The 15,639-nt window shown below is 39.3% G+C and overlaps 1 protein-coding gene across 7 annotated transcripts in view; it reads left to right on the forward strand.

Moving 5' to 3' along the window:
- The window catches only part of CNOT1 (CCR4-NOT transcription complex subunit 1), a 103,589-nt gene that overhangs the window by 14,510 nt on the left and 73,440 nt on the right, over positions 1–15,639 (forward strand). For all 7 annotated transcript variants that reach the window (XM_014788433.2, XM_004431671.3, XM_014788435.2 and 4 more), the window contains exon 2: positions 10,285–10,560. In XM_014788433.2, the coding sequence (XP_014643919.1) occupies positions 10,459–10,560 (102 nt within the window). In that variant the 5' untranslated portion in view covers positions 10,285–10,458. The remainder of the gene's footprint in view (positions 1–10,284; positions 10,561–15,639) is intronic.

A 15,639-nucleotide genomic window follows, 5' to 3' on the forward strand; every position in this document is an offset into this window, starting at 1 on the left:
TTTTGTGGCTGAGTAGTATTCCATTGTGTATATATACCACATTTTCTTAATCCAGTCGTCAGTCGAGGGACACTTACGTTGCTTCCACTTCTTGGCTATGGTGAATAATGCTGCAATGAACATAGGGGTGCATAAGCCTCTTTGGATTGTTGATTTCAGGTTCGTTGGATAGATTCCCAATGGGATGGCTGGGTCATAGGGCATCTCTATTTTTAAGTCTTTGAGGAATCTCCATACCGTTTTCCATAGAGGCTGCACCAATGTGCATTCCCACCAGCTGTGTATGAGGGTTCCTGTTTTTCCACGTCCTCTCCAACACTTGTTGTTTTTTGTGTTCTACATTTTTTTAATATTGGAAATTGGGGGTTCAATAAACTGATAGCCTTGCCTCTGGCCTATTTGGCTTCTTAAAGTATCTATTGATATTTAAACCTAGAGTGAGTAAGATAGGTGATATAGGTTGCTGGCATCAGTGCTATGGGAAACCAAATGGCCTTTTTTTTTTTTTTTTGTGAGGAAGATCAGCCCTGAGCTAACATCCATGCTAATCCTCCTCTTTTTTTTTGCTGAGGAAGACAGGCTCTGAGCTAACATCTATTGCCAATCCTCCTCCTTTTTTTCCCCCCAAAGCCCCAGTAGATAGTTGTATGCCATAGTTGCACATCCTTCTAGTTGCTGTATGTGGGACGTGGCCTCATCATGGCCAGAGAAGCGGTGTGTCGGTGCACGCCCGGATCCAAACCCGGGCCGCCAGCAGCGGAGCGTGCGCACTTAACCGCTAAGCCACGGGGCCGGCCCCCAAATTGCCTTTATAGAACTGCCTTTACCAGCTCTAGAAGTTGGTCCAGCTGGAAGGAGTTAGGGGAGAAAAATGAATAGGTGTGAGGCGCTTTCCTTGTTTTCTTAGTAGGAAGATATTGCATCAAGGTTCAGTATACTTCTCGTAGACATTTCCCAGAGCTATTAGTAAGGTCATTGGTTCTCAAATTTTAAAATGCATAAGAATCACCTGCGGAGTATGTTTAACATACAGTGTCCTATACTGTTTCCCCAAGGATTTGACTCTTTTGGTGTAGGGTGGTGCTTAGGAATCAACATTTTAAATAAAATTAGCTGCTAAGCCAGGGGGTCGGCCCAAGCCATTCAGAAATTTAAAATTGAAATGTTTAAAGGTAAAGGTTTTTTTTTTTTTTTTCTTTGGTGAGGAAGACCAGCCCTGAGCTAACATCTGATGCCAATCCTCCTCTTTTTGCTGAGGAAGACTGGCCCTGGGCTAACGTCTGTGCCTATCTTCTTCCACTTTATATGGGACGCCGCCATAGCATGGCCTGACAAGTGGTGCATCAGTGTGCGCCCGGGATCTGAACCCTGGGCCGCCAGCAGCGGAGGGTGGGCACTTAACCCTTATGCTGCGGGGGCCAGCCCCCCTGCTGACCTTTTGACGAGCTGAGGCCAGTGGTCTGGTAGAATGATCCAGCATTTGGATTTGTCTGATAGGTTGTCATGTGTAGGTCAGCTTGTTCCTTTAAACCTTTTATTTCCTGTGAATTGGTAGGAGTAGAGGTATTGTTAGGTTTATGTTAACCATTTTTGGCAAGAATACTCCAAACTGATACTTCACATTGCAACACAGAAGTAGACACATATGTTGGGTAGTTTCATCACTGGTAATAAGTTTGATCATTTGGTTAAGGTAGTGAGTGCCCTATCTGTATTGTAAAGGGATCTTTTTTCCCTTTGTGCTTAGTAGGTAATCTGTTGGGTAGTACTGGGCAAATAAAGCAATGTTTCACCTGAGGTTTTTTAGGCATTGGTGATTCTTGCCTGAATCAATTTTTATACAGGTTAGGGGTGTTAACAAAATGGTAATTTTATTTTTCTTTCATACTTGCTAAATTTATTAGCTGGCACCTTTCTGTAAAAGGTACATCTTGTCCTTCCTCTTTAAGTGTAATTGTGAATTCAGGGATTCTTATTCCCTGTATTATAGTCATAGTCAATTTTTTTAATGCTATGATTTATTAGAAAGGACTTTTACCCATAGTATTTTACTGAAATTGCAGGTTAAACAATACATATCGTTTAATCTTCTATTTATGTCAGAATGTTTAACTGTTTGGAATTTTTTTTTCATCATGTATATGAAGAACTTAGAATGTGTCAAAAGAAATCTGTGACTACAATAGTAAACTTGATCACCAGCGTGCATTAAAAAATGTTTGTGATAAATTAAGAATTTAGAGTACGTATACGAGTTGACAGTAGTCAGATTTCTACGTTTTGCTCCATCCTCCAGCATTTCCAACTGCTGTTGCATTTGGGGCAAATTATAGAATCATTGGTCATAAGACCCTTTTTGATGCTCAGATTGATCCAAAATTAGTGAGAATCCCTTTAGTTTGCTTTCGTGTCTTTCTGACATATCCTCCTGAGATTTTTGAATGCTTCCTTCCTTTTTGTCACAGGATGACCCAAACTCACCTTGTACTTTTCTTGTTCCAAACTCTTGGAATTAGTCATTTCTCCAAGGAACCTTTTGTTCTTTTTAGTATTTAGAAATGAATATTCGGGAGTTAGATGGGCTCAATGCTTTTGGGGTATTATTGTTTCTAGGGCATTTCTTTCTTTTCTTTTAGATTGAAATATAAGTGACATATAACATTTTGAAAGTTTAAAGTGTACATCATATTGATTTGATACATTTATATTGCAATATGATTGCGATTGTAGCATTAGTTAACACCTCTATCACATCATATAATTATTTCTTCTCCTGGTGGGAACAGTTAAGATGTAGTTTCTTAGCTAGCTTATTGTTTATAATACAGTTTTGTTGTCTGTAATCACTGTACTGTGTATCAGATCTCCATGACTTACTTGTCTACTAGTTGCAAGTATGTACCCTTAAACACTCATTCCTCCACCCCTGGTAACCACCATTGCACTATCTGTTATTTCAAGTTTGGTTTTTAAAATTTTTATTTATTTTTTGTTGAGATATAATCGACATATATTAGTTTCAGGTGTACAACATCATGCATGATTCTTAGCCATTCTTACAGGTGTGAGGTGATAGCTCATCCTGGTTTGGATTTGCATTTCCCTGATGATTAGTGATGTTAGGCACCTTTTCATGTACCTGTTGGCCATTGGGATGTCTCCTTTGGAAAAATGTTTATTTAGTTCCTCTGCCCCTTTTTTTTTTCTTTTTTGTGAGGAAGATCAGCCCTGAGCTAACATCCATGCCAGTCCTCTTTTTGCTGAGGAAGACTGGCCCTGAGCTAACGTCTATTGCCAATCCTCTTTCTTTTTTTCCCCTTTTTCTCCCTAAAGCCCCAGTAGATAGTTGTATGTCATAGTTGCACATCCTGCTAGTTGCTGTAAGTGGGACGCTGCCTCAGCATGGCAGGACAAGGAGTGCATCAGTGCGCGCCCAGATCCGAACCTGGGCCTCCAGTAGTGGACTGCTGCACTTAACCGCTAAGCCTTTTTTTTTTTTTTTTTTTTTTTTGTGAGGAGATCAGCCCTGTGCTAACATCTGTCAATCCTCCTCTCTCTTTTCTTTTTGCTGAGGAAGACTGGCCCTGGGCTAAGATCCGTGCCCATCTTCCTCCACTTTATATGGGACGCCACCGTGGCACGGCGTGCCAAGCACTGCGTCAGTGCGCGCCCGGGATCCAAACCCGCGAATCCAGGGCTGCCGTGCGCGCACTTAACCGCTTGCGCCACTGGGCCAGCCCCTCTGCCCATTTTTTAATTGGATTTTTTTTTTCTTGTTATTGTTATAGAGTTGTATGAGTTCTTTAAAAATTTTGGATATTAACCCCTTATTCCATACATGGTTTGCAAATATTCTGTCCTGTTCTGTAGGTTGCCTTTTCATTTTGTTAATTGCTTCTTTTGTTGTGCAGAAGCTTTTAAGTTTGAGGTAATCCTGCTTGTTGATTTTTTTCTTTTGTTTATGCTTTTGGTGTCATATCCAAAAAAATCATTGCCAAGACCAATGTCGAGGAGCTTCTTCCCTATACTTTCTTCTAGTAGTTTTATCGTATTAGGTCTTAAGCTTGTCTTTTTTTTTTTTTTTCTTTGTGAGTAAGATCGGCCCTGAGCTAACATATGCCAATCCTCCTCTTTTTGCTGAGGAAGACTGGCCCTGGGCTAACATCCATGCCCATCTTCCTCCACTTTTTATGGAACACCGCCACAGCACGGCTTCACAAGTGACACATTGGTGTGCGCCCCGGATCCGAACCGGCGAATCCCGGGCCGCCGCAGCAGAGCGCGTGCACTTAACCACTTGCACCACCGGGCCGGCCCCTTAAGTTTAAGTCTTTGATCTATTTTGAGTTAATTCTTATGAGTGGTGTAAGATAGGGGCCCAGTTTCATTTTTCTGCATGTGGTTATCCAGTTTTCTCAACACCATTTGTGGAAGACTATCCTTTCCCCATTGGATGTTCTTGGCTCCCTTATCAAATGTTAGTTGGCTGTAAATGTAGGGGTCTAATTGTGGGCTCTATTTTGTTCCATTGGTCTGTGTGTCTATTTTTATGCCAGCACTATACTGTTTTAATTACTGTAGCTTTATAGTATAATTTGAAATCAAGAAGTGTGATGCCTCTTTGTTCTTTCTAATGATTGCTTTGGCTATTCAAGGTCTTTTGTGGTTTTATACAAATTTTAGGATTATTTTTTCTACTTCTGTGAAAAATGCCATTCCATTTTGATAGGGATTGCATTAAGTGTACGTATAGATGGCTTTGGGTGGCATGGACATTTTAACAATATTAACTCTTTGAATCTGTGAACATGGGATGTCCTTCCATTTGTTTGTGTCATCTTTGATTTCTTTCAACAAAATCCTCTAGTTTTTATTGTATAATCTAGGACATTTTGTTAGATTCAAATAGGAAATAATTTTGAAAAAAATGAGTTCCTGTTGATATTTCCATTTCAAATATAATATTTAAGGGTTTTACAGTTTTATGTTTGCCACATTTGTCTGCACTGAATCTGGATTCCTGTTTATTTGCTTTATCCAATAATATATAAAAATAGTTTAAAAATTAGAATCAAATATTATTGCTAATAGTAAGCCTACTGAGTCAAATTTCTTTGAGTTCTTTTTGTCCTTAAAAATATATCCCAGTGTACATCAAGGATGTACAGGATTCTGTGTTCAGAAGTTACTGAAATACTTGTTTTCACTGTGTTTTATGTTATCTGTTAGATACTCAAGTTCATTTATTTCTGTTTGTGTTTGATTTTAGTTTTTTTATTTAATTAAATTTCAAATGGAAGATATTTACATGATTCGAAAGTCAAAGCCATATAAAAGATATAATGTGAATTTTCGTTCTGATTTCTATGCTTTCTACCCCCTTCGCAAGTGCTCCCTTATAAATAACCATTTTCGTTAGTTTGTGGCTTATCTTGCCTGTGTATTTTTTGCAAAAAAGCGACTGTATGTGTGCTTATATACAACAACAAAAGGTAACATACATAGATTTAAAAGCTTAAACACAGGGTAGACTACTGTATACGTTGTCCAAGATGTTTATTCACCAGTTACCTGCTCACGGTCATTCATTGCTGTGACAAATATTTGCTACCGTGAATAATACTGTGCACATGTTAGGTTATACATGGGAAGGTGTGTAGATTTCTAGAAAGACTTTTTTTTAATTGATAGCATAATAGTTTATAACATTGTGAAATTTTGGTTGTACATTATTGTCTGTCAGTCACCATATAAATGTGAAAGGACTCTCTTTTAATAGAATTTTAAGTGAAATTCTCTCTGTAACCACTGTTAATTGAGACCTTGGCTCTGTCCATATTAACATGGTTGTGTTTATGGGATGAGAGCATGCTATTCCGAGTTCTGCAGCTTTTTACTCAGCGTCATGGGTATTCTTTGTTAGTACTTAGCAGCTTAACTGTAAACCACAGTTGCTTAGCATTCCTTAGATTGGATGTACAAGAAGCAATTTCTAATATTGTGTAGTGTTCTCCAGTAAAAGTGTGAAATAATTTTACATAAGTTGGACCTTTACATGCCATTTTAGCAGCTTTTCTTCATTCTGCAGTATGTAGTGGATGTTATGGCAAAACTACCTTTTTAAAGGCTATTTTACATGTTGGGTGGGATTCCATTGGGTGTATGTAGAAAATCCTTGCACTGATGGGTATTTAGGTTGTACCTAATATTTTAATAATAGGAAAAATACTGAGAACACCTTGTACAGTCTTTGTCACCTACAATTGCTATTTTCCTTTTTATTATTACAGCCATATCTTTGGTAAATTTTTTATCAGGTGACAGTTGTCTTGTAGTGTATTACTGTCAAATGTCAGTGCCCTTTCATTTACATTGTACACCATTGTTAAAGAATGCTGAGGCAAAAAAACTACTAGAGTAACTGCTTCGAAGGATTTAGTATATTGTTTTCATTGTTGAAATCTCAGTGGCGTGATGTTACACATCCTCGTGGGTTTTGGAAGAAGGGTGCGTTTGTATGTTTTTATTTTTATTTATTTAATTGAGTTTTTTTGCTGAGGAATATTCACCCTGAGCTAACATCTGTTGCCAGTCTTCCCCTTTTTGCTTGAGGAAGGTTTGCCCTGAGCTAACATCTGTGACAGTCTTCCTTTATTTTGTATGTGGGACGCTGCCACAACATGGCTGCTGACGAGTGGTATAGGTCCCTGCCTGGGAACCAAACCCAGGCCGCTGAAGCAGAGCATGCCGAACTTAACTGTATGCCACGGGGCTGGCCCCTGTAAGTTTTTAATAATGAAGATAGGGAGGCCTCTTGAAGTGGTAGCTGTTTTTTGATTATTCTTTAAGACTTTGCCTTGATATGAAGTTAATAATTAGAAATCTGAGTCCCTGGTATATATGGAGACTAATACTAGACACTGCCTATACAGGTAGAATGATCCTGGCCTACAAATTCCTTATGGTTAAGGAATATCAAATTTCATGATCTTAAACTAATTTAACATCTAAACATTTTAGTGGAGAGCTGTTGAATAGTCACTTTATACGTTTGTACTTATATATTTTAATAAACATGGCCTAGAAGTAAAGACACTGTGACCCAATTTATATACACATTAGAGGCAAAAGGTTAATTGGAAGGGTCTTAACCACTTGGTCGTGCATGCTGAGACAGTTAAATTAGAAATCATCTCAGGGCTGGCCCGATGGTGTAGCTTAGTGATTAAGTGCGTGCACTTAGCTGTGGCGGCCTGGGGTTCAGATCTTGGGTGTGCACCAACGCAATGCTTGTCAAGCCATGCTGTGGCGGCGTCCCATATAAAGTGGAGGAAGATGGGCACGGATGTTAGCCCAGGGCCAGTCTTCCTCAGCAAAAAGAGGAGGATTGGCGACAGGTGTTAGCTCAGGGCTAATTTTCCTCACACACACACAAAAAATCATCTATTATTAACTCTCATGTGATTGTTGTATCTGACTAGGAAAATTTCAGTGGTGTTTCATGCCATTTTGTAGATTGAAAATATAGGTTACAAAATCCTAAGCTTCAATTTATAGCTCTTATTCGTTGAATAAATATTTAGTGAGCTCCTACTATGGGCCATGTAATGCTTGTAATAAATTGGTGAACAATAGACAATTATGGTCACTTCCGTGATAGAACTTACATATGAAGAGACAGGCAAATATAAGTATGTAATACATCTTAGGTGATGTGATATGGAAAAAAGAATGGGGTGGGGGTGGGCACTGCAGTTTTGAGGTCAGGGTGATTCTCACTGAGAAGGTGACGTTTTCGGGGCCAGCCTGGTGGTGTAATGGTTAAGTTTGCATGCTCCACTTCAGTGGCCTGGGGTTCATGGGTTCGGAGTCTGGGCGTAGACCTACGCATTGCTCATCAAGCCATGCTGAGGCGGCGTCCCACATAGAAGAGCTGCAACTCCACAACTATGACACACAACTGTGTACTGGGGCTTTTGGGAGAAAAAAGAAAAAAAAAGAGGAAGATTGGCAACAGATGTTAGAGCGGGGCCAATCTTCCTCAAAAAAAATTAAAATAAAAAAAAGCTAAAGAAGGTGAAAAGGGAAAGCTTCCACACTTCACTTTCCTACTCAGAGGTATCTATTATTAAGTTTTTATTTATTCAATCCAAAAATCTTATGTCTTTTTTTCTTAATGAGCCTCTTTACAGCACAATTTTACTTGATTCTTTTTAACAGCTACCTTGTTTGGGTATACCACGATTTATTTAAACAGTTACTTTTTGCTGTTTTATTCTTTTTCTTTTTGCTATGATAAGCAATACTTCAGTGAAACTCTCTGTTTCCTTTGAGTTCTTGAGACAGTATATCTGGAGGGATACCGTCAATAGTGGAGTTACAGGTTCAAGGGTAGGGCAATAAACACGTTTTACAATATTGCCAATTTGAGTTTCAGAAAACGTTGTACCAGTTAACACTGTCGTTAACAGTCTGGTAAGTCCTATTTGCCTGTATCCTCATTACGCTGTGTCCTCAATTTTTGTGTGTGTGTGTGTGAGGAAGATCAGCCCTGAACTAACATCCATGCTAATCCTCCTCTTTTTTTTTGCTGAGGAAGACAGGCTCTGAGCTAACATCTATTGCCAATCCTCCTCCTTTTTTTTTTCTCCAAAGCCCCAGTAGATAGTTGTATATCATAGTCACATCCTTCTAGTTGCTGTATGTGGGACGTGGCCTCAGCATGGCCAGAGAAGCGGTGCCTCGGTGCGTGCCCAGGATCCGAACCCGGGCCACCAGTAGCGGAGCGCACGCACTTAATCGCTAGGCCGCCAGGCTGGCCCGATGTGTCCTCAAATTTTGATTTTTGCTTGTCTGATAACAGAAAATATGCTATCACTGTAACACAAAGGAAATAATTTGGTCTAAGAATTTATAGCAGGCAAGTTTAGTTACATATAATGGATAGATATAAGCACAATTTAACTTCTCAAAAAATATCTTGGCACATTCCCAAGCCTCTCTTACCCTTTTTAGGAGAATGTGGAAGGATAGCATAGGTAGAACCTTTGCTTTGTATAAAGAAAACGGAACAAAACAGTGTAGTCTCTCTACATTGTTAAAAATTGGTAAAGATAAAGGTTTAAATGCCCTTACCAAGGGGCTTTTAATGTTCGTGAATTTTCTATACCTTACATGGTGAGTTGTGATTGTAGTGAAATTATGAGTAGATTTCAGAACAGGAAGCTATGGATAAGCTTTGTTCCTTGCATTCAAAGATTTTTGTGTTTCAGCAGCAGTACTTGGTGAATTCTTAGGAAAAAAACTTGTGGGTTTTTTTTTTGGTAATACAGAATAGTTCCTCTGACTCAGCAAGTGGTTGGAAATAAACTGATAAGCATCCTGTCATTTTAGCTATATTGCTGCTTTGGGCTTTCCTTTCTAAATACTCCTAGTAAAAAGTTACAACAATGAAGGAAGGAATTTGGGTTCTGGATCCCTTATTTGCTTTTAAATTAGCCATTCAGATAGCTAAAACGTAGGTTTTAAGGTACAACTTGAAGACTAAGCCCTGTGATTCTGAAGCAGTACATAAGGAGTAAAGTGAATAAACGAGATCTCGTAAATAGGTTGTATATCGTGTGGGAAGAGGCACTGAAAATGTCAGATGAGGGTTTCTTTCCACAAACTCTAATTTTAATTAAGTACTTTCCTGCTGCTTCTAAAGGGTATAGTATAAATTATCATTTTGAAATTGATAAAATAGAAATCTCAAATATTATAGGTTGTCTTGCTAAAATAAAACTCTTTTGGGGAGTGGTATATTTTTTTTAATACTGGCCCTACCTAATTTTAAAACTTGGCATCTTTTTTTTTTTTTTTTTTTTTTTTTTTTGGTGAGGAAGATCAGCCCTGAGCTAACATCCGATGCCAATCCTCCTCTTTCTGCTGAGGAAGATTGGCCTTGGGCTAACATCCGTCCCCATCTTCCTCTGCTTTATATGGGACGCTGCCACAGCATGGCTTTACAAGCAGTGCATTGGTGCATGCCTGGGATCCGAACCTGCAAATCCCGGGCCGCCGAAGCGGAGCGAGTGCACTTAACCGCTACACCACTGGGCTGGCCCCAAAACTTGGCATCTTTTATCAGTAGCAATTGAGATATCTGAATTTTTTTTTTTAAAGTCCTTAGTGGTATTTCGGGTACTAAGATGGAGAGAGGAAGGTTATTTAACCTTTTTTTCCCTAATAAAAAGTTAACTAATCAAAAAATCTGATTTTTTTTTTTTTTCTCTTCCTCAACAGGTGCCATGTTTCAGAACAGACTAAGACCCCTGGTAAAGAAGAACTGAAGACACTGTACAGATACCACATATAGGCTAATTACAAAGAAAGCATTAACCTGCCTCTGAGGTGACTAAAGGGGAATAATGGTGATTTTGCGCCGGGCTCGGCCGCCTGCTTCCGCCCCAACCAGCAATGAATCTTGACTCGCTCTCGCTGGCCTTGTCTCAAATCAGCTACCTGGTGGACAATTTAACCAAGAAAAACTACCGAGCCAGCCAGCAGGAAATACAGCATGTAAGTAAACTGGTCAGAAAATCTAAGTACCATTAAAGGAATGAGTACGCAGTGGAAAGAAAGTTGGAAATTTATGTGGGTGTGTTGCATGAAAAGTATCTAACTTTTGCTCCTCATTTCAAGTAATTTCTCTTCAGCTTAATATATAAAAGAGATCTTAGGCCAATCCTTTTTTTGGGGGGTTTAAAAATTTTTATTTTTCTACAAAAATTATGAGATATGATCTGATTTGTTTTGATCTAGTCCTAATTTTTTCTTTTCTACTTTTTAAAAAAATTGAGATAAACTTCACAAACTATAAAACTCACCCTTTAAAAATGTAAAATTCTGTAATTTCTAGTAGATTGAAAAATTGTTCAGTCATTACCATCAAACTCCAGAATATTTTCATAACCCCAAAAAGAAATACCTGAATCCATTAGCAGTTGCTCTCCATTTCCCCCTCCCTCCAGCCCCTGGCAACCCCTAATCTACTTTCTGCTTCTATGCATCTGCCTTTCTGGACTTTTCGTATAAATGAAATCATACCATATGTGGCCTTTTGTGTCTGCCTTCTTTCACTTAGCATAATGTTTTCAAGGTTCATCCATGTTGGAGCATGTATCATTACTTCATTCCTTTTTATGGATATATTCCACATTTGGCTTATCCATCAGTTGGATGTTTAGGTTTGTTTCCACTTTTTGGCTATTATGAATATTGTGGCTATCAACATTTGTTTACAATGTTTCTGGGTGGATGTTTGTTTTCAATTTTTGGGATATACACCAGAAAATGGAATTGCTGGATCATATGGTTACTCTTTTTTACCTTTCGAAAGAAGTGCCAGACTGTTTTCCAGTGCACTGCATCACTTTTCATTTCTACGAGCAGTGTATGAGGGTTCCAATTTTTCCTCGTCCTCACTAACACTCATTGTTACATGTCTTTTTTGCTTTTAGCTGTGCTAGTGGGTGTGAACTAGTATCTCACTGTAGCTATGATTTACAGGTAATGATGATGAGCATCTTTTCGTGTGCTTATTTGTATATTTTTGGCGAAATGTCAGTTCAAATCCTTTGGCCCACAATCTTTTAAAATTATTGTTCTCATGTGTAGGTTTAACTTGTAGAGCATTTCATTCAATCTTTATGAAAGTTAAATAGTATGCTGTACCTTAGTTTTAGTGATTGTACCCCCTTCCCATTTATAAATCAAATGGAGTATCATACTTAGGATTGTACACATTTTATAACTTATTAGCTGTATGTCCCTGGGTAACCTCTCTGAACCTTATTTTCTTCATCTGCAAAATAAGGGTAAAAACAATAAAATATTCCTGACATCCTTGTTAGGATTAAACGAAGTTAAATAGAGCACCTAACACAGTTCCTGTCACAACATTAAAAAAAATGCTAATTCTCCCTCTACAGTATTAATTATAGTTATTATGTAAGGTAGCTAGTACACAAGTACAAACTTGTAAATGAAATAGGTGCCTAATTATTTGAGCTAAATCTAAGCCTTGAGAGGGTTTGTATGGGAACTATTTCTTCTTGTCTTTGAGGTGTGTGTAATGTGTTCATGTAGGAGCTGTGGTTTTGGTTTAAAAATTTTTTTTTTTTTTTTTTTTTGGTTAGGAAGATTAGCTCTGAGCTAACATCTGTTGCCAGTTTTCCTTTTTTTTTTTTTTTTGTTTGAGGAAGATTAGCACTTAGGTAACATCTGTTTCAGTCTTCCTCTATTTTGTATGTAGGTTGCCACCTCAGCATGGCTGATGAGTGATGTAGGTCTGCACCTGGGATCGGAACTTGTGAACCTGCACCGCTGAAGCAGAGCGTGCCGAACTTAACTACTACTCCATGGGGCCAGCCCCTAATTTTATTTTTAAAATAATATTTCCCATCCCTTTTCATATGGTGGCGTATAACATATACTGTTGTACATCATCTTGTTTTTTTTTTAAATTTACCAGTATGTTTTGGAAATCATTCCTTGTTTTAGAGAGGAAGATTGGTCGTGAGCTAACATCCATTGCCAGTCTTCCTCTTTTTGCTTGAGGAAGATTGGCCCTGAGCTAACATCTGTGCCAGTCTTCCTTTATTTTGTATGTGGGTTGCCGCCACAGCATGGCTTGATATGTGGTATAGGTCCATTCCTGGGATATGAACCCAGGAACCTGGGCTGCCAAAGCGGAGCACGCCAAACTTAACCACTGCGCCACTGGGCCGGCCCCTTGGAAATACTTCCTTATCCATACATGAAAAGCTTCTTCATTCTTTTAAGGCTGCATAGTAAACCATTGTGTGGATGAATCATAATTTACTTCACTATTGATGGACATTTAGGTTATATACGAGTTTTTGTGTGTGTGTGTGCGCACGCACGCTGTTGACAGTGCTGTTGTAGGTCATTTCCTGCATGTTTGTGTTGGTATATTTGTAGGATAGATTCTTAGGAATTCAAGCTTGGGCAACTCTTCTGCTCTGCTTTCTAATGGAAAAGCTCAATTCTTGGAATTATCTAGTCTCCCATTTTTTTCTTTTCACATGGTACTGTTTCTTTGGTGCATTGAAATATCAGCAGGTGTGTATGCTTATGGAGTTTATTGCATTTGATGCTACTTTGATGAATTATAGTGCTTAAGTTCATTGTTCTAATACCTTCAGTGGTCTTCTTACTACAGAACAGAATCCAGCCTCCTCAATCTAAGTTTCAGGGCCCTTGAAGTTCAGTTCCAAATGCTGTTCCCGGAATTCTCGTCTTTCAAGAACCAAATCCAATACCACCTGGCCAGTAAAGGCTTACCCCTTTTTTCTTTTATTTGGATTAATTCCTTAGGATAAATTCTGAAAGCCGTGTTGGTCAGAATGTGACCTAACAGTTTCATGCAGCTACTATTTAAGCTTCTGCTGTGTACCACACATTATTTTTTTCAGTCAACTTTTGTTCAAGTAAAATGTATGCACAAAACAGTTCACAGATTTTAAGTGTGCAGATGAATTTTCATAGAATGAACGTATACCTGTTATAACCATGCAGGTTAAGAAAAACAATACCAGCATCTCAGAAGCTCCTCGTTTAGTTACTGAGCATATCATTTAGGGACCCAGCAGTTTCACTTCTGCGTGTATACCAAACAGAAACATAACGTGTGTACACGTTCATCAAAAAAAATGTATCGCAGTAGCCCCAAGCTGGAAACAACTCAAGTGTCCATCAGCGAGGTATACTGTGTGGCACTGAGACTATTACGTGGAACAACATGCATTGATCTTACAGTGTTGAGTGAAAAATGCGGAGCATTCTGTCAGTCCAGTCATTCTTTTTTTTTTTTTTTTTTTTTTTTTTTAAAGATTTTATTTATTTTATTTTTCCCCCCAAAGCCCCAGTGGATAGTTGTATGTCGTAGCTGCACATCCTTCTAGTTGCTGTATGCGGGACTCGGCCTCAGGATGAACGGAGAAGTGGTGCCTCGATGCGCACCCGGGATCCGAACCCGGGCCACCAGCATCGCAGCGGGCGCACTTAACCACCAAGCCACAGGGCCGGCCCTCTTTTTTTTTTTTAAAGATTTTATTTATTCATTTTTTTCCCCCCAAAGCCCCAGTAGATAGCTGCATGCCGTAGGTTCACATCCCTCTAGTTGCTGTACGCAGGACTCGGCCTCGGGTTGGACGGAGAAGTGGTGCCTTGGGGCGCCCGGGATCCGAACCCGGGCCGCCAGCATCAGAGCGCGCGCACCCAACCGCCAAGCCACGGAGCCGGCCCAGTCCAGTCATTCTATGTGAACAGTCACTTCTCTGATCTTCATAGCAATTATTGAAGCATTTACAATGTTCCAGGCCTTATTTCTAATGTGATTTTATGTCACTTCCTCACATTCTCACCGCAGTGGTGCAGAGTGGGTAGTATTGTTGCATTTTACACTGAGGTTCAAAGACCTTAAGTATTTTGCCCACTGGTTCTCTGCCTGAAAATGGCAGATGTGAGATTTGAATACACAGCATTCCTATGTTGAATCTCTTTGTGTTGTTCCTGGAACACAAAGAAGTAGAAGAAATTAGAGACTCTGGATTCTAAGGTCTTCTAGTCCCAAGTTTGGCTGCCCCTGACAGCTTCTACTCTAAAACATCTTCCACTGTGTTCTCAGAGTGACCTGTAAAATGTATAGCTAATAGTCTCTTTGAGGTTTTAAAATCTCTGTCCCAGTCAATTTAAAGCTCAGACTCCTAACTGTGCCTATGTTGCTGTTCTCTGGAAACAGATATGAGACAGTTGGGAATGCAGGTTATTTATAAGGTTTCAACACCTGTAGTGGGAGGGGGACAGGTTGAAAACAGAATTTGGCAGAGGGAGAACTGTGATGGAAACACAACAAACCCTTGGCTAACTCCATGGGGAATTCTGGAACGGATATCAGAGTTGTCCCACAGTGGGCCCAAATGGTCAGGCCTTTATGTCCCTCAGGATTGTAGAGGGCTACATCAGGAGCTTGTGTGCCCTTGGATAATGTGACTCCAGCTGAGACAGACTCTGAAGGAGCTGACTACTGGGGCAACTAGAACTTGCTTGAAGTGGGGAATATGGTGGCACTATCTGACTTCACCCCAGCAAGGCTCTGCATGATCTGGTCAACTTAATACTATATTATAATTGGTTTGATCATCTTCCCTACTCCCAAGACGACCTTGAGGTATGGTACCATCCTTTAGTTTATGTCTCTTATACCTAACATTTAGTGTTCAAATGCATTCCTTCTTGGAATGAAAGAAGGAATAAACTATTTAGTAATTAATTTTGAAGCTAAATGTTAGAATGCATGGTTTCACCTAATGGCTGAGGTTTCACAGTTCTACAGATTTTCTTTAGACAAGTAAATTTTGTGTCTTCAATAGTACCTTTGCAGACAGGCCCCTCTCTTCTGTTACTTCTAGAATGATTAGGAATTTAGAACTGGGGTTTGGAGCAAGGTTCTAGTTCTTGGCTCTGTCTTGATTTCCTTTGGTGTTAGGTAAGGGCGTATTGCAATTCTTGGATGCTTAGTATATTTTAGTGCCATGCTTTGTTGTGGCTTAGTCTGAACAGACTGAATAGCTT

The sequence above is a fragment of the Ceratotherium simum genome, chromosome 30, assembly GCF_057802395.1.
Source record: "Ceratotherium simum simum isolate JZ-2026a chromosome 30, ASM5780239v1, whole genome shotgun sequence".
NCBI classification, from domain to species: Eukaryota; Metazoa; Chordata; class Mammalia; order Perissodactyla; family Rhinocerotidae; genus Ceratotherium; species Ceratotherium simum.